At 38.9% G+C, this 18,524-nt stretch overlaps 1 protein-coding gene across 1 annotated transcript in view; it reads right to left on the bottom strand.

Moving 5' to 3' along the window:
• The window catches only part of csgalnact1.S (chondroitin sulfate N-acetylgalactosaminyltransferase 1 S homeolog), a 147,184-nt gene that overhangs the window by 69,513 nt on the left and 59,147 nt on the right, over positions 1 to 18,524 (bottom strand). Inside the window, exon 2 of the mRNA XM_018243555.2 lies at positions 9,151 to 10,053. Within this exon, the coding sequence (XP_018099044.1) occupies positions 9,151 to 9,781 (631 nt within the window). The 5' untranslated portion in view covers positions 9,782 to 10,053. The remainder of the gene's footprint in view (positions 1 to 9,150; positions 10,054 to 18,524) is intronic.

Genomic DNA, 18,524 nt, shown 5'->3' with positions numbered 1-18,524 from the left:
CTTCTACTTACTTATTATTGTTCTAGCCTACAACAGAAAGAACACTGAAAAATAGGCACAAGTTACTTATAGATAGAAATATTTAAATGTAGGTAGCACACTGAATCCTCATTTTCAATCTTACAAGTGTAATTTTTAGAATGATGTAAGACTAAACATTTTATAGCCTTTTTCCTATCCCCTAATTCGTTTTCAGCCAGAGCCCCTTCTACCAATTCTCCAGGCCCCCAGTCTGGGAAGTACACAAAGTGGATTTTGGACCAAAACTATTCCATTATGCAGGTTTTGGGCCAAACTCTGCCACATGTGCACACTGCTAGAACATCCTGGTTTTTGAAATGGCTGTCTGGCTCAAAACTTCCTGCCCTTGACTGATGCAGCGATTTACCCACCCCCTGATGGCACAATCCCTGCCCCCAATGTCACCCAGTCTACCCGGTAAAATCAGCATTCCACCCTATGTCATCACCAACTACCCTCCTCCCTAAAGTTTCAGCCGCGCAAAGGTGGCAGCTCTAGTCACTGCTAGAAGACTATTGGTGGCATCAGGCTGCATTCACCTTTTCTTTGTTGGTGTATCTCTGCGGCAGAGAAATCGATTGGTGTGACATTAGTCTGAAGTCTTCCAGTAGCAGTAATCAGATGCAACAAGCTATAATATTGTTAGCCTCAGGCTGGATTACAAACAGTGTTCATGAAAGACATCACAGTATTTTATCTGCGCTGGCGAAACTACGCCTGGCGAAGTGCGGCGAACTTCGCTTCTTAGTGAATTTGCCCCTATGAATCCATCTAAATATACCTAATAAAATATTCTGTGCAATGGCTTACTACAAACAATTGTTCCAATTTGTTGTACTGTATAACATTCTTAGGAAGTGTGACACAGGTAATGCTGGCAGGATAAACCTTGCTTAAATTTTATTGCAGCATGCTGCAATAAAATTTAAGCAAGCTTTTTCCTGCCAGCATTACCTGTGTGCCAGTGATTTTTTTGCATCCTTTGGAGTGCATTGCTGTGCACCAGGGACCCGTTTCCTGTGAAGGCCAGGGTGTGCGAGTACATCTAGAAAACTTTCCACATTCTTAGGAAGTGTTTCACACTCTGTGGGGCTAGTTCATCGAGGGGGGGGCTGGAGAAGTGTCAGGTGGGCTGCAGGCTAATTAAAGGATTCAGAAGAAAGGCTATTTGCTTTAAAAAACACATTACAATATTAGAGATTAACACTTGTAATTAAAGGAAGGTAGTACATTTCATTGAGTTTTTGTTTATACCTGTGGTTGTCTAAATGGTTTTGCTTCAGTGATGCACGAGAAGCCTTAATTCATGCAATGCGCGGCACACTATGTTTATCGTTTTGTTAGACCCACTAGCAGTATTAGAAAAACAGTCATTACGTGGGTTTAGGAGATCCAGTTACATGGCTTTGTTATGACACAAAGGAAAATATACAGACTATTTAACAGTTATGCACTTCTGCTTTTGGATGCAAGGTAGGGCAAGCAAAACAAGATCCTCTAGCTCTGTCGGAACTACCTATGTATGTTGTTATCTAAATGGGGGTAGAAGCAATGGTACTATTAAAGCTTTAACACTAAGAAATGTTTACATTAACTATTTGCATAGTCAATATGGTTATTTCTTAGATTGGTTTTTCATTAGTCTAATGGCACACAGCTGGTTTTGACTGCTATGACCGTCATGTCTGAGCATAACTGGGGCATGACCAGAAATATCATGAAAGTGAACTTAATTATCAGAGTTTTCTAACTGGAAATGTTGGGAAGCGTGACAATAGTCATTCAATGTGTATTTTTTCATACACCATTTATTTTTCCGCTAGACTCTAAATGATGCAATTTAGGAATTGTACACTTCTTTATCTTTGATGTGTATTTGAACTTTTAGTCAAATGTTTAATTTGTGCATCTGTTTTTGGTGGTAAAAAAATGTGTACTGCAATCCAGTCTGAATTTACATGATGCTAAACATGGAAGCTTGTTTCTGGTTTGGTTTGAAAATGTTTTTTTCTCTCTGCTGAAATACTGCATATATCATATGGGGGTACAACTCACTCCTTTTTGAAAGGATCAATGATAATCACTGTTAAGGGTTCAAAGAAAGAGTGTTCACCTGGAGGAAGATACGACTCCAATTTAGAGTTCCACTTTGCAGACATAAAAGGAGCAGGGGGTGCAGTAGAAGGAGCTTAACAGATAAAAGAGAACTGAGCAAACTGGCAAAAAAGCCCTAGAATTAGCTTCTTTGAGAATGAAAACCCCTAGATGTCTTGGTTGGTGTTGATGTATTGATGTCTTTTTTTTCATGACTGTGATGTTTGCAGTTCTCTTCTGGGCAATGCTGGCTCTGCATTGGTACTTTTTAAGACACTGTGAAATGGATTTGCACTGCCCAAGGACTTGCAGATCTAAATTTGCACTGCTCTGAAAAGTTCATGTTATATTGGTATTGTGGGGGATGTGAAGGCTCTACATTTAGCATTACTACAGGTGGGATTTAGAAACAGTCCAAAGAAACACATTACACTATTTCCTATGGCTAGCAAGGGGCTCAAAGAGGTAACTCATGCTCAAAAGTTGACTTCCAACACCTATGACTCTTATGAAATCTAGAGGATGAAACAACTTAAAATGAAAGTTTGACAGCATGTTTCTGATATGGAACTCAGAATTTTCGACATACAGGGGTTAAATGTTACTATGTACTGACAATTATGAACCTAAAAATATAAGGTATTTGAGAATGTAGGAACCTACATTTATTTTAGTGGTTACCATTTCAGCGTTTTTAATAATGGCATAACTGGAAGAATACTAGAATTTGTTTAGAGCATAATTTAACTACATCTGTGAATATGAAGGGCCTGAAAACATCTAAAGAAAGATAAAGTAGGTTTTTATCTATATACGTAAATGTCAATAAACTGTGTATCAATGAAAAGGTGAAAGATGGCTAGCGATGTTCTATTTCATATTTTGGAAGGTTTTCTTTTTTAAAAAAACCATGATACTATGATACTGCATACTATAGAGATAAGGAAGCCTCTATGATTAGTGCATACATTTAAATGTAAAATACACACAGTTTGTTGTTTGCTTACATTTTTTATGAATGCTCAGTTAGAAAAATTTGCTTAGGATATTCATATAAGTAGGAGAAGCAATACCCCTTGCTTGTTTTAACAAAGCAGGACATTATATTATAAAACAGATGTCCCTTTGTTGCATTAATCTTATGGTTTAACTCAGGGCTGTCCAACTGGCAACCCCCCCCCTTGTGTGGCCCCCACATGAAAGTCTGCCTGCTGTGTCGGCTTTCCATGTGTAATATTTAAGGTATCACTACAGAGATTTACTTTCCCCTGCATTGTTTAAACCCCAAATTTCGACAATAAAATCCTGTATTGTCCACACATGTAAACCCCCTGCATTGTTCACACTTGTAACATCTTAGAGTGGTTCTGATAAGTTTCCCTGTCTCCTGCTCTGTTCTGTCTACCCTATTCTCCCAGTGTGTGCCATACTCTGCCTGCCCTATGCTCCATGTGTGTGCCATGCTCTGTCTGCCCTATTCTCCATGTGTGTGCCATACTCTGCCTGCCCTATGCTCCCTGTGTGCCATACTTTGCCTGTCCTATGCTCCCTGTGTGTGCAATACTCTGCCTGCCCTATGGTTGTAGGGTGTGCCATACTCTGCCTGTGTGTTCTCTGCTCTGCCTGTGGAATATAAGCCTGGTATTTGTTATGGGGGTTTGTTAGCATTTGAAAATGTTGTTAGAGGCCCCTGTGTTTCAGTCATGTGTTGGGGGTGGGGATGCTGTGTTATCCACATGGGAGGAGGAGGCATATTAAGGGTATGTCTTAATATGACTTACTAAACTTGTTTCACATATGAGTGATATCCCTGCTGTGAGCACCAACCATATGGTTTTTTGGTGTGCTACCAAAATTAATGTGGACATGGTCTTGTGGTAACATGGGTGTGGTTTAAAAACAGGGAGTCAACACTGGCTTCCATTATCTGCCCTCCACCATGTAGGCCAGAAAAATTCCTTCCCTCGGTACCACAGAAGTTGGACAGCACTGGTCTAACTGAAATAGAATTTTGGTCTTAATTAATTATGTTGGCTTTGAAAAAGCCAACATCTTGATCTACTAGTTCAGCTCGTTCTTATTATGTTGGCTATGAAATAGCCAACATACTGTTCTTCGAGTTCAGCTCGTTCTTCTTCTTATTATTAAAATTATTATTATTATTGGCGAACCCCATTTTCTAAACACTACTCCTCCTACAGTTTTAGGGGTGCAAGCGCCAAACTTTCCACACTTATTCCTCTTATAGCAAAGTACGTTGCTTGTGCTTTAATAAGCGATCCCACCCACCCCGCCCCTGTGGCGACCCCCGACGACCCCTTTTTTCCCATTGACTTTGACAGGGATAAATTTCAAATCGCCGCCACTCGTACAGTTTTGAAGATACAGTCCCCAAACTCGGACCACATATTGTTGATGTCACCCCGAATAAAAATAAGTATTTTGGGGGGGCACCCCAAAGTGGGCGGAGCTACCAACACCCAATGAAAATTTAGCAATTTTCTATACGCTACTCCTCCCAGAGGTTTAGGAGTACAATTATGATACTTTGCACACTTGTTCGGCGCATACCCGAATAGGTTGCTTGTGCTTTGTTAAGCGATCCCACCCTCCGTGCCCCTGTGGCGACCCCCCGACGACCCCATTTTTCCCCATAGACTTTCATTGGAAAACTTGAAACTTTTGCCACTTGTACAGCTTTGAAGTTACACTCACCAAACTTGGGTCATTTAGTCATGAGGTGAAGCTGAAAAATTCTGTCCTATTTTGGGGACCCACCCCACCCCTGTGGCGACCCCCCGATGACCCCTTTTTTCCCATTGAGATTGACAGGGAAAAATTTCAAATCGCTGCCACTTGTACAGTTTTGAAGATACAGTCCCCAAACTCGGACCACATATAGTTGATGTCACCCCGAATAAAAATAAGTATTTTGGGGGGGCACCCCAAAGTGGGCGGAGCTACCAACGCCCAATGAAAATTGAGCAATTTTCTAAACGCTACTCCTCCCAGAGTTTTAGGAGTACAATTATGAAACTTTGCACACTTGTTCGACTCATACTCGAATAGGTTGCTTGTGCTTTGTTAAGCGATCCCAACCTCCGTGCCCCTGTGGCGACCCCCCGACGACCCCTTTTTTCCCCATAGACTTTCATTGGAAAACTTAAAACTTTTGCCACTTGTACAGCTTTGAAGTTACACTCACCAAACTTGGCTCATTTAGTCATGGGGTGAAACTGAAAAATTCTGTCCTATTTTGGGGACCCAAAAAAGTGGGCGGAGCCGCAAACAACCAATCAGATTTTCCCTATTGACTTCAATGAGAAAATGTAAACAGCTGTAATTCTCACAGTATTAAAGCTAGAGCTCTCCCAAACTTGGCACCGTGGGTCACTGGGTGACTCGGCTAAAATTTACCTAAAGTGGGCGGAGTCTACAACAGCCAATCAAATTTCAGCCATTCAAATAAATAGGAAAATGTTAAACTGCTGCCGCTCTTAGACGGTTAATGGCAGGGTCCTCAAACTTGGCACAGTTGGTCACTGGGGGACTGGGATTAAAATTAAGAAAAGTGGGTGGAGCCAAAACCAACCAATCAGATTTCTTTGATTGATTTTAATGAGAACAATTAAGAAGGCTGCCATTCTCTCAGTATTGATGTCAGGGACCTTGAATATCACAAATGTGGTCGCTGGGGGTTTCCACTTCAAGTTTAGAAAAAGTGGGCGGAGCCACCAACAACCAATCGAATTTCATTCATTGATTTTCAATAGAAAAAAATAAAAATGCTGCCATTTTTACACAATAAATGACAGCATTCCCAAACTTTGGAATGTTAGTCACTGAGTGACTGTGGTTCACAATTAGGAAAAAAAGGGGCGGGGCAACAACAGCCAATCAGATTTCAGCCATTGACCTTAATTAAAAATGATAAACTGCTGCTATTATCACGGTTTAAATGCTAGGTGTACCAAACTTGGCTCAATTACTCACTGGGTGACTGCGGTCAAAATTTAGGAAAAGTGGGTGGAGCCAAAAACGGCCAATCAGTTTTCACCTATTGACTTAAATGTAAAATTTTTGATTACTGCCGTTCTCACAGTTTTAAAACCAGAGGTCCCAAACTTAGCACTGACCATGACTAGGTAACTGGGGTTAAAATTCAGAAAACTGGGTGGAGCTTAAGACAGCCAATCAGATTTCTTTGATTGATTTTAATGGGAACAATTAAGAAGGCTGCCATTCTCACAGTATTGATGTCAGGGACCTTGAATATCACAAATGTGGCCGCTGGGGGTTTCCACTTCAAGTTTAGAAAAAGTGGGCGGAGCCACCAACAACCAATCGAATTTCATTCATTGATTTTCACTAGAAAAAAATAAAAATGCTGCCATTTTTACACATTAAATCACAGCATTCACAAACTTTGAAATGTTAGTCACTGAGTGACTGTGGTTCATAATTAGGAAAAAAAGGGGCGGGGCAACAACAACCAATCAGATTTCAGCCATTGACCTTAAAGAAAAATGATAAACTGCTGCTATTATCACAGTTTAAATGCTAGGTGTACCAAACTTGACTCAATTACTCACTGGGTGACTGCGGTCAAAATTTAGGAAAAGTGGATGGAGCCAAAAACAGCCAATCAGTTTTCACCTCTTGACTTTAATGTAAAATTTTGTATTACCGCCGTTCTCACAGTTTTAAAACCGGAGGCCCCAAACTTGGCACTGACCATGACTAGGTAACTGGGGTTAAAATTCAGAAAAATGGGCGGAGCTTAAGACAGCCAATCACATTTTACCAAACGCTATTCAATGGGAATATTTAAATTCCTGTCAATCTTACACTGTTAATGTAAGAGTGCTCAAACTTGGTCCATTTGGTGAAGGGGTGACTGGGATGCAAATTTTTAAAAGTGGGCGGAGCCAAAAATAGCCAGTTTGTTTGAATGGATTTCAATGGTAAAATTGGATTGGCTTTAAATTTCACCGTTTTAATCCGGATTCTACCGACTTTGTGTACTCTCTAGGCACCGGGGGCGACTGGGCAAGACACCTATAGCGTTTCATAGCCAACATCCCGTGGTTTCTTCAGAAACGACACCCTCTAGTTCTTCTTCTTATTATTATTATTAGCGCCCCCCGGTTTTCTAAACGCTACTCCTCCTACAGTTTTAGGGGTACAAGCGCCAAACTTTCCACACCTATTCGCCTTATAGCAAAGTACGTTGCTTGTGCTTTAGTAAGCGATCCCACCCACTGCGCCCGTGCGGCGGACCACCGAAGACGCCGTTTTTCGTATTGACTTTGACAGGGAAAATTTTCAAATCGATGCCGCTCGTACAGTTTTGAAGCGACACTCCCCAAACTCGGACCGCATATTGTTGGTGCCACCCCGAATAAAAATATGTATTTTGGGGGGGCACCCCAAAGTGAGCGGAGCTACCAACAGCCAATGAAATTTTAGCAATTTTCTAAACGCTACTCCTCCCAGAGTTTTAGGAGTACAATTATGAAACTTTGCACACTTGTTCGGCTCATACCCAAATAGGTTGCTTGTGCTCTGTTAAGCAATCCCACCCTCCGTGGCCCTGTGGCGGCCCCATTTTTTCCCATAGTCTTTCATTGGGAAATTTGAAACTTTTGCCACTCGTACAGCATTAAAGTTACACTCACCAAACTTGGGTCACTTAGTCATGGGGTCAACCTGAAAAGTTCTGTCACATTTTGGGGACTCCAAAAAGTGGGCGGAGCAACAAACAGCCAATCAGATTTTCCCTATTGACTTCAATGAGAAAATGTCAAACACTGTCATTCCCACAGTGTTAAAGCCAGAGACCCAAAACTTGGCACCATGGGTCACTGGGGTTAAAATTTTTAAAAGTGGGCGGAGTCTACCACAGCCAATCAAATATTAGCCATTTGTTTCAATGGGAAAAGTTAAAACTGTCGCCGCTCTTAGATTGTTCATGGGAGGGTCCTCAAACTTGGCACAGTTGGTCCCTGGAGGACCGGGATCAAAATCTGGAAAAGTGGGTGGAGCCAAAAACAACTAATCAGATTTCTTTGATGATTTCAATGGGAAAAATTAAAATTGCTGCCATTTGCACGTTATTGATGTCATGGACCTCGAATATCACAAATGTGATCACTGAGTGTTTGCACTTCAAAGTTAGGAAAAGTGGGTGGAGCCACCAACAACCAATCAAATGTCATTCATTGATTTTCAAGAGAAAAACATAAAACTGCTGCCATTTTTACAGGTTAAATGTCATGATTCCAAAACCTTAAAGTGTTAGTCACCTGGTGACTCTGGTTCAGAATTAGGAAAAAAAGGGGGCGGGGCAACAACAGCCAATGGGACTTCAGCCATTGACCTTAATGAAAAATGCCAAATTGCTGCTATTATTATGGCGTCCATGCCAAGTGTCCCAAACTCAGCACAATTACTCACTGGGTGACTGTGGTCAAAATTTAGGAAAAGTGGGCGGAGCCAATAACAGCCAATCAGATTTTACCTATTGACTTCAATGTAAAAGTTTCAAATACTGCCATTCTCACAGTTTTAAAGCCAGAGGCCCCAAACTTGGTACAGACCATGACTGGGTGACTGGGGTTAAAATTCGGAAAACTGGGTGGAGCTTAAAACAGCCAATCAAATGTTACCTATTGCTAATCAATGTCAATATATATGTTGCTGCCATTCTTTCACAGTTAATGGCAAGGACATCAAACTTGGCACAGTCGGTCACAGAGGGACTGGGGTTCAAATTTTAAAAGTGGGTGGAACCAAAAACAGCCAATCAGGTTTTTTGGATTGATTTTAATGGTACAATTTGATCTGCTTCAATTTTCACCGTTTTAAACCAGATTCTACCAACTTTGTGTACTCTCTATGCACCAGGGGCGACTGGCCCCAACACCTCTTGCGTTTCAAAGACAACATCTTGTGGTTTCTTCAGAAACGACACCATCTAGTTTCAATTAGTATCCAGTTTGATGTCCAGTATTACAATTATAGACAGTTTCTTACCTTCAATAAAGTCAGCAGATGTATAGACTTTTCTGTGGGGATTGCCTCCTTCGTCAGGACTATTCAGTGCGTCCAGTGCTACATCTACAGTCTCTGCAAGTTCATCTCTTTTGTCTTTCCTGACAGGCTTTTCCTCTGGATGCCGTGTAAGACCTGTTTCTAGCTGGTATACTTTTTGTAAAGTGAAACTATCAAAGGGAATAGCAGCATACTCCGTTGGCACTTTAATGCCATTGTGTACTTCGGCTTTGTTAATCTGTGTGTGCAAAAAGTCTATCAGGTCATTTTGGGCCTTCTCATGGCTTCCATGATCAAAGGCTACACCTACAGATTCACTGTAGGGACCCTGGACTGTTTTTAACTGCTCACTGCGTTGTTGAAGTTCATCCTTTAGCTGAGCAATTTGCTTTTTTAGACTTGCAATGTAATTTCGATGTTCTTCTTCTCGTTCCTGTAGGACAGCATGATAGCCTTCTTTTCCTGTAGGGCTATTTGCTCTGGGTAATAATAGCTGTTCATCCTCAGATCTAGGAGTGCATGCTAGCATGTATAAAACTGACACAACACAGCATAAACAGACCAGTAGGATGCCAACACGAGAAATCCAGCTCAGTAATCCTCGTCGTATCATTCTTATAGTCAGTACTGAAATTCCAAACTCCTTATCATATTAAAAAGCAAGTCACAAAGAAAATCACAAAAAGTTGAATAATTGTACTATGAAATAAATGTTATTTACATAATGTCTGGTTAAATAAAAATTTTCAAGAATATTTCTTCTTTGTTAAGCAATTTCCAGTGTAATAATTGATGGATGTAATGCTTCCTTTGAAACTTCCTTTCAGGATCATTATAGTCTTGGAAGAGTTCCTGGTTATTCAAACTTCCATCCAGCACTGTGAACTAGAAGATAAAATGGACATTAAATTGTGTATATTTATAATTTTTGCTCACCAAACACAAATTTTGTCCCTCATGCAAAGTAATTTTTTGAATCTAATGCTACATAAGAAATCATATATGATATGATGCTTGCAACTCCTAATATACAGTATGCACCATTTCTCACACTGAAACTAACACACACTAGAAATTCATTGGCACATTGACTTCCTCATGCTCGAGTCTAGCACATGAAGTTTGACAAATAACAGATTATAAAAGAAGACCACACAAGAGGGGACCTATATCAATAGTATGTGCAAAGAGCTTAGATGGAAATAGTCATTGAACAATCTGTTGAGTAAAAAAAATCAAAGTCCATAGATTAAAAGTTCAGCAGAGATACAAGTGTACAGCACAGCTTCAATAGAAATAGTTGACACTGAATGCATCGTCTTCAATACAGACGCTTGCTAGACAAGAATTATACTCCCAAGATGGTTGTGGGATAATTCCAAAGCATTCACAACTAAGCTTTAGCTAGGCTACATTATAAAGGCATTATAAAACTGCTTCAAACACACAGAAAGGTGGACTGATTAATATATGTTAATTGACCTCATATTTTACTTTTCATTTATTCTTTGTTATTTTATTTAATATGTTTGTTTTTCTTTGAGATCTCTCCCCCCCCCCCAAAAAAAAAATACAGGGAAGGATCTTGTGAGACTAGTGCTTGGTTGAGAGATTCCGTGATAAAACAATAAAGTAAGGAGGCAGACTATGAAAAACTTCTCTCCTAAAACCTGAATTTGTTTAAACTACACAGATAAGCAATAACAAGAGCAATGCTTTAAAACCCATTGAGCTTAAGCCTATAGGGTATTTCATGAACATGGAAATTGTAGGAGCCATTTCTTTCTATAATTTCTTCTGTTTTACATACAAATAAGGAGAGGCTGTTTTCACTTGAAATGCATTACTTGTGGTTTTGCAAAATTAAAAAGTTTGAAGCACAATTCATGCAGTGTTCAGAACTTTATATATTTTGCAAAGCTGAAGTAAAAAAGAACAGATGTTAATCAGCTTTCACTACATTGTTTCAGGAGCCAGAACCAGTACTGGAAAGAATGCAAACAAGAGATACTGTATAGTGATGGGCGAACTGTTTCGCTGACAGTGAATAAATCAACGAAATTGCCATCCGACTGACGCCCATTGACTTTAATGAGCATCAAATTTTTCACCTGTTTTGTGAGTTTCGCGCCGAATCACTGATACTGTATTCAATAGCAATTACATTTAAAACTGACCGTTCTTTTGTTGTTAATTTAGAATAGAAAACTGCTTTGCATTACATTTTGTTACATTATGCACAAAGATTGGGTGGAGTTCCTTTTTAGGCTAACTTAGTCAATAATGTCTTCTTTTCAAGACTATATTTCCTCCTAATTACCACCCTATTTGCTTGGGCAGTAATCATTAAGGAAACGTATACAGTAACTTAAAATAAAGCCTTTCCTTTTCTGCCTGCAGACAAGCAATGCATTGCAGCTGCCACTCTATTGAATCACTCTATTGAATCAATTACATTGAAATTCTGACAATCAATTATTAGAAAGCAGGGAAGGGAAAGAGAGAGGCTATAATTATTCTACAGATATCTATGTTGCTATACAATTTAAATTACAATAATCTCATCTTGGTCATCATTCTCAGATTAGTATCCATTAGTATAGCAACATTGAAAGCAGATTATGCCCCATAATAGGAAATGCAAATACACCACCAGCATCAAACATGGGCTGACATTATTTATAAAATATTCAATACATTTTTAGTTTGACTTCCATATCTGTTTAAAGCCAATGCATTTTGACATTGAGACAGTAATGCCTTGTAATATGAACTTAAAAAGGCTTTAAAAAGTCTATCCCTATTTTGTTATCTGTCCTATAGTATATCCTCTATTGTGTCATAGTGATACTACAGTTTCCATTCTTCCATTTCATTCAACCTCTTCCCCACTGCATTAGTAAATTCTCCAACATTCTAGTATGCTGCATACTGTTGCTCTGATTCTTTGACCAACACCATTAGTTTTTATCTTTCGGCTGAAAACACAGCATGCTGTGTTCCCATTCATCAAGCCGATCACGTTGGATGACAAAAGTTGCATGTAGTTTACATAGATTTTCGCATCAGCCATTTATTTTCACCCATGTGACTACATCCAACTTGTCTGATGTGTTTTGTCGATCCAACACCATCCGACAGAAGATTTATCAAAGAGTGAAGTTAGAAATTTCCACAGTCCACAGAGTGAAATACCGCCTCTCTCCATTAATTTCTATGGGATTTTTAAAGGCATATTTATCAAAGGGTGATAGTGAAAGTTCACCATTTGATAAATGCGCCTTTAGTTCACCATTTGATAAATACGATAATTTAAAAATCCCATAGAAATGAATGGAGAGAGGCGGTATTTCACTCTGTGGACTGCGGAGATCTCTAAATTCACTCTTTGATAAATCTACCCCATGGAGTTTAACCCTAAGCGAAAACCTTGCAAAGAGCCTCTCTCTGCAGGCCCGGATTTGTGGCGAGGCCACAAAGGCCCGGGCCTAAGGTAGAGAAATTTTAGGGGCGTTATGCCACCCCGCCGCATCCTAATCTACATTGGGAACTCAGAGTTCCCGTGCGCTAAGGCGAATGCGCATGCTCGCTGTGGGGGGGATGATGTACGTGCGGCCGGCGGGCGATAGGACCCGGACGCCTCTGGTCGTCGAGCAAGGAAATCTGGCCCTGTTTCTCTGAAGATACTTGATTGTCAAGAGCCACTGGTACTCTAAGCTTGCATCTACCATCAGTAGATTGTCAGGGCCCGATCAGGTCCGGACCAAGGAGGGATCAAGAATAAACATAGTCAGGATACAGGCAGTAGTTCAATAGGCTAAATAGCAAAGAATCAAAGTCCAGAGTTCAGGCAAGGATCAAAAGTCCAAGAATCAGTAGTTTAAGGAATTTAGGAACACCCAGGAATGCAACAAACAAATCCTATAATCGGGCATTGAACCAGCGTCCTGGGTGTTCTTTTCTTTTTAATTTTTGCACCAAAATGCGGCAGCATGATGTCGGCGTGGGAACCCACGCAGCAACCATGGGCGCCGCCATCTTGGATGAGGATTAGTGGCCGAAGCGCGCTCCTGACAGTATGGGGGTAGCTCATACTGGGTTTAAACAGTATGAGGATACTAACACTGCAACTGGTGCATAGGTGTAACAAAAGAGACAGAACACCTGGTAGCTTTTGCTAGCTTTTTTTTGCTCAATAGTTAGGGCTAAACTCCACAGGAGATTTTGTAGGATGGCATTACAGATGTGGGGGATCAAACTTAATAGCATCTTGCGCTGTTGTGTGGTGTTGTATGGCAAGATCAGATCAAATCTAACCCACAAAATCTGATCAAAATCTCCCGTGGAGTTCAGCTCTTAGAGGGTTTATTGTAAATGCAAGCTAATGCATGATTTCAGTATCATTCTCAAAGAATTAATGGAGTGCGTTTGAACATTTTTGCTGTGGGGCCCACAACACTGGTTTTATTCCAGAAAACTAGCGATGAGCACATTTTTTAGCCATGCGTGGATTTGTGGCAAAATTCTGCATTTTATCATCTGCAAAATTTTTTCACAAAACTGCAGCAAGAAAAAGTTGTAGCACATCAAAAAAACTATTGTCTATTGACTTCAATGTGCAGTTGCGCAAATCTTTTGCCTAAGTGAATCAGGACAGAATTGATCATCAAAACAGAAATTTTTGTTTGTTAATACATTGAAAACAGCAGCTCTCTCTAAAATATCTGTCCCTCTGTGAACACAAAACACCAAAAAACTGATGGTTCTTAATGAAGCCACATCACTGTTAATATTCTGACCCCTAACCTAGAATCTGAATGCAAAATAAATTAACGTTTTCTAAAATTACATATTGTTGGCATATTAATGCTAATGATACTTCTAGTCTTATTTCACTACATTTTGGACAATATTTCATAATATTGTTTTATATACACTTTTAAGACAAATGATGCCATTTATGTCCTAACCGTATTTATACATACAGTGCAAATCATACACATGCATAGGAGGATAAATTGGTTTGCTCTTAAAGAGTGTAAAGTGAGCAATTTACATAGTATATAGTTGTATAAATGCAACATTTTCTGTGGTGTTTTGACTTGCTGACAAAGTACAGGAGTAATCTGTTCTCAACATGCCCTTTCTGATTAGGGCAAGCTCCTTCTAAGCATTATGGTATAACTGCCTGAACCCTACAATGAAGTCAAGTTTAATATAAAAAATTATTCAAAATGTAGTTTATCCTTAAGTGGCCTTTCCTTCCACTTCATCCCTCTTGTTTTGGTTATTAAACACCAGAGAAAATGAAAACAATATTTAATAGTTAATCACTAAAATAATGGCAACCAATACAGCTGCAGCTGGCAGAAGAAGTTAACTGTGCAGAATTGAAATATAGCCTACAGAAAACGTTTAGGAAAAGCAGTGGTAGTGGTATCAATAGAAAACATCTTCCAGAAATTACAGTTTTGTGGGGGTTCTACAGTACATCAGTTCTCGAATTTTTGTTTCATGTGTACCTGTAATTATTCTCCAGTGTACATTATTAAAAACAAAATAATGAAGCAGAAATAAGCTTTCCTCCAACAATGCATTGTAGGAGGACATGCAGTAGATTTTTAAAATTAATTTGTTTAGAAATGCATAAAGTTTACATGATTATGCATTATACAAGCATATTTTTTAATTTGCATGGACATGGCTTTTATATAGAAAGTTTTCTCCTTCACCATGGATTTTAAAAAACCTTTAGCTCTCTCTACTTTCCAGGAATTAGTTTGCAAGCAACTCTACATTGTTAGGACATGCTATGAATGATCATAATGCTGTGTCAGTTCCATGATATATTTATGGAGTGAGGCCATGAAGGGCCCCCTTTACAACCATGCACCTTAGAACCTAAGTAAGGCATGTTAGCTGCAAAACTCACTGTAAAAGCACAAAACATTGGCCTTAGAACAAAAAATATGGTGTACTGTATAATTTAGTGTTATGGAAGAATTTTGATAAAAATAAACTACATGCTCATGCCTTGAATTTTGAGATCAATTTGTTGTTTGACAGCAAATGTTACCAAAGCTAAATACCATCAAACAAGGGTGTGAAATATTTACTCTAAAAACAAAACATATTTACATTAAAATGCAAACTGCTTGATATATAACCTTGTTTTTGCTGCACTTACCTTTTGTACACATTTGAAAAATCTATTCTATATTTCACTAAAAGCATTTTTAACAGAATACATATATTTTTATGAATAATAAAACTGTGTTATTTTAACAGAAAGGACTTTAGAAAATAAATAAACCACTTACATTAGTCTAGGAATTCAGCCCACACATCATTAAATTGACAGCCCATCAGTATGACATAATCTATCAACCATGTTACAAAGGTATTTTATACAGTCTGTTGCATTCAGTTATTGGTGATACTTGAATACAGCCATAGAGAGATACAGATACAGTTAAAACCCATGGTATTGGAAATCTTCTTGAGCAATTATATATTACATTGTTACAGCCCATGCTCGCAATTCTAGATACTTTGTAGACAGCCCTATATTCCAAGACAAGATTTGCTTGTCTTAATGTTTAAGCCGTCATACAAAAAGAATTACATTGGGATTTAGAACCAGCAGCGTACATGTTCTGTAATAAAATTTGTATATAGTCCAATGTAGTAACTAGACAATACTGGGACCCAATGGCAAAATCATTTAAGGCCCCCTTAAATTTTTGGGAATAATAATTGTTTCTAAAGCTACTTTTCACCTTATTTTTCTGATTTTTTAAGTAAAAAAAGTAAGACCAAACTAGAATCCACAATTTGACCTTATTTGTCATAAAAAAAACCAAGAAAATCGTAAAATCGTATAAAAAAACCCTGAATTTTTCGGGCTATATGCCCAAAATTCTCAATTTTTTTGTGAAATCGCTCTAAACCCCCAAATCTTTCAGATGTGTGGCCAAAACTCAGGGCACACCATGATATCTTCAAATTTGAAATGCCATTGACTTCTACAGGACCCTGACAGCTTAGAGATGGAGTAATTTTGGATTTGGACTTTTAGCAGCCACAGGTATAATAAATCATGAAAAACTTGAATTTCTTTTTCCACTAAAAATTCTGATTTTATAGTAAAAAAAAAAAAAAAAGCTATTTTTTGCATTCAAACCTAAATAAATAACCCCCTTAGTGTCCTACTGGGCTCTCTCTTCCCTATGATACACAATGTGTTTTTAAAAGATTTCAATATAGTTTGAATAGAATATGTGGATTATACATCATCTGCTGAGCCCAAGGTCTATCCTGCTTTGCTGAGCTTTGTATAAGAGTTTGTAGTCCTCCAAGCCAATACAGTAAAAGATACCAGAAATGGAGGACTTTTCATCAGTAAACGTGAATTTCAGCAATGTGAATTTATATAGCAGTGTGTGTCCTACCAGTAGGTATAATTTAATAATTTATCAGTGAGATTTTACAGGAAAACAACTGTTGAATAGGTGGTAGCCTGTGAGTTAAAGACATAGTAGGGAGACATGGGATATGGAGAATCTTGTAATTTCTTACAATATTTATCCACCTCCACCCTTTTGAGATGTTAATGAGGAAGCTATAATGGCAAAATAACTCTACAGCGTGGGACTGGGTAATATAAGCAGGATAGGACAACCACAAACTCCATCTTCTTCCCACCCTGGATCACTTTTCCAGCAAGCACAGCAAGGGAGGCAATTTCCCACAAGGAAGCTGGATCCCTTACTTTAATTTAATTTTATTTGTGGTGATCTGAATGTTATACTATGGAAAGTCATTTTGGGAGATCTGTTGCCCATGGTAGCACAGATTTAACTATGGGCTACAAATATTACAATGTGCCATCACCCTAAGACAGCAAGGTTACCATTGTTTTGATTAGTATTTCAGGATAAGGGAAACTTCTTACACTCTGCCTTTCTGTTTTGTTGTTGCTTTTCTTAATAAAGAGTGCATAATGGTGTTTTAGTGAAAACAAAGTACTACACTACATAGAGTTCTTTGGGGAATATTTATCAAAGAGTGAAGTTAAAGATCACCACAGTCTGCTAGAGTGACAATCCAGGAATCTCCATTCATTGCTATGGCATTTTGAAAGGAGTATTTATCAAAGGATGAACTTTCACTTTCACCCATTGATAAAAACTCTTTTAAAAATCCTATACAAATGTATGGAGAATGCCGGAATTTCACTCTAGAGGACTATGGTGATCTCTAACTTCACTCTTTCATAAATATATCCCTTTGTCTTTTGTTGCCTCCGCTGGAGCTATATAAACTCTGGCCTTAGGTGGAACCAAGATCACAAGTGCTTGGTAGTAAGCAATACAAGGACACCAAGGGTACACATTCTCCATACTGAAAATGTATTGTCTGTAAAAAATTGGTGCACCGGGTTGCTTCCCCATGTAATATAACCATTTGGGAAGCTGAGTGATCTGATATATCCACACATACAAGGATCTAAGCGCTCTGATACAGGAAGCTGAGGGGTTACATGACCTTTAATACTTCAGGTCAACCATTTGTCTACTACATGACATATGAACTGTTGGAGTGACTGCACAAAACTCAATAGGAACAAAATGCCTGCCATTATATTATCTATGGACTCTGTGTCCCTTATCCTCACATTTTAACTTTTATACAGTATAATTCTTTTTAGACCCAGTGAGATGTATTCAGTGTCGGACTGGCCCACAGGGATACCAGGAAAACTCCTGGTGGGCCCAGGTGTCAGTGGGCCCTTATGCTGCTAAACATTTGGCCTATTTCATGGTTATTCCTTATTTCTATGAGAATAAAGAGGCTTAATAGATGGAATAGTAAATTATAGTATGTAAAGAAAAGAGACTAGAAGAATAGAGGTTGAGTGAGGAGAGAAAGAAAATAGTTCTGAGAGTAGACCCTGAGTCTGTAGTTTTTTGGTGGGCCCCTGGTCTAAGGTTTTTTGGTGGGCCCCTGGTGTCCCAGTCCGACATTGGATATATTTAGTAGTTATGTTTAATAACATGGATAGTTATAAAGCTATATAGTACAAAAACTGACTTTTACTTCATTAACATAGAATGCCCTCATGTGTAGACTAGAAATAAAGCAATACATAATGTGCATAAAATGTGTAGTATATAGAGGAACTAATGCTCATGTTCCACAGTATTTAAAGCCAGTTGCAAATTCGTGCTTTAGGAGTTAAGACCACCCTGCACTAGCATCTTCCCTCAGACACCAAACTCAGTCTCTGGATAATCTCTCTTCACAGCTACACCACTAAACATCACTGATTTTACCCCACTTCTTCACTCACCCTA

This window comes from Xenopus laevis, chromosome 1S (assembly GCF_017654675.1).
Source record: "Xenopus laevis strain J_2021 chromosome 1S, Xenopus_laevis_v10.1, whole genome shotgun sequence".
Lineage (NCBI taxonomy): Eukaryota > Metazoa > Chordata > Amphibia > Anura > Pipidae > Xenopus > Xenopus laevis.
The sequence above is the reverse complement of the archived record's forward strand: the minus strand, read 5'-3'. Positions and strand labels throughout refer to the sequence as shown.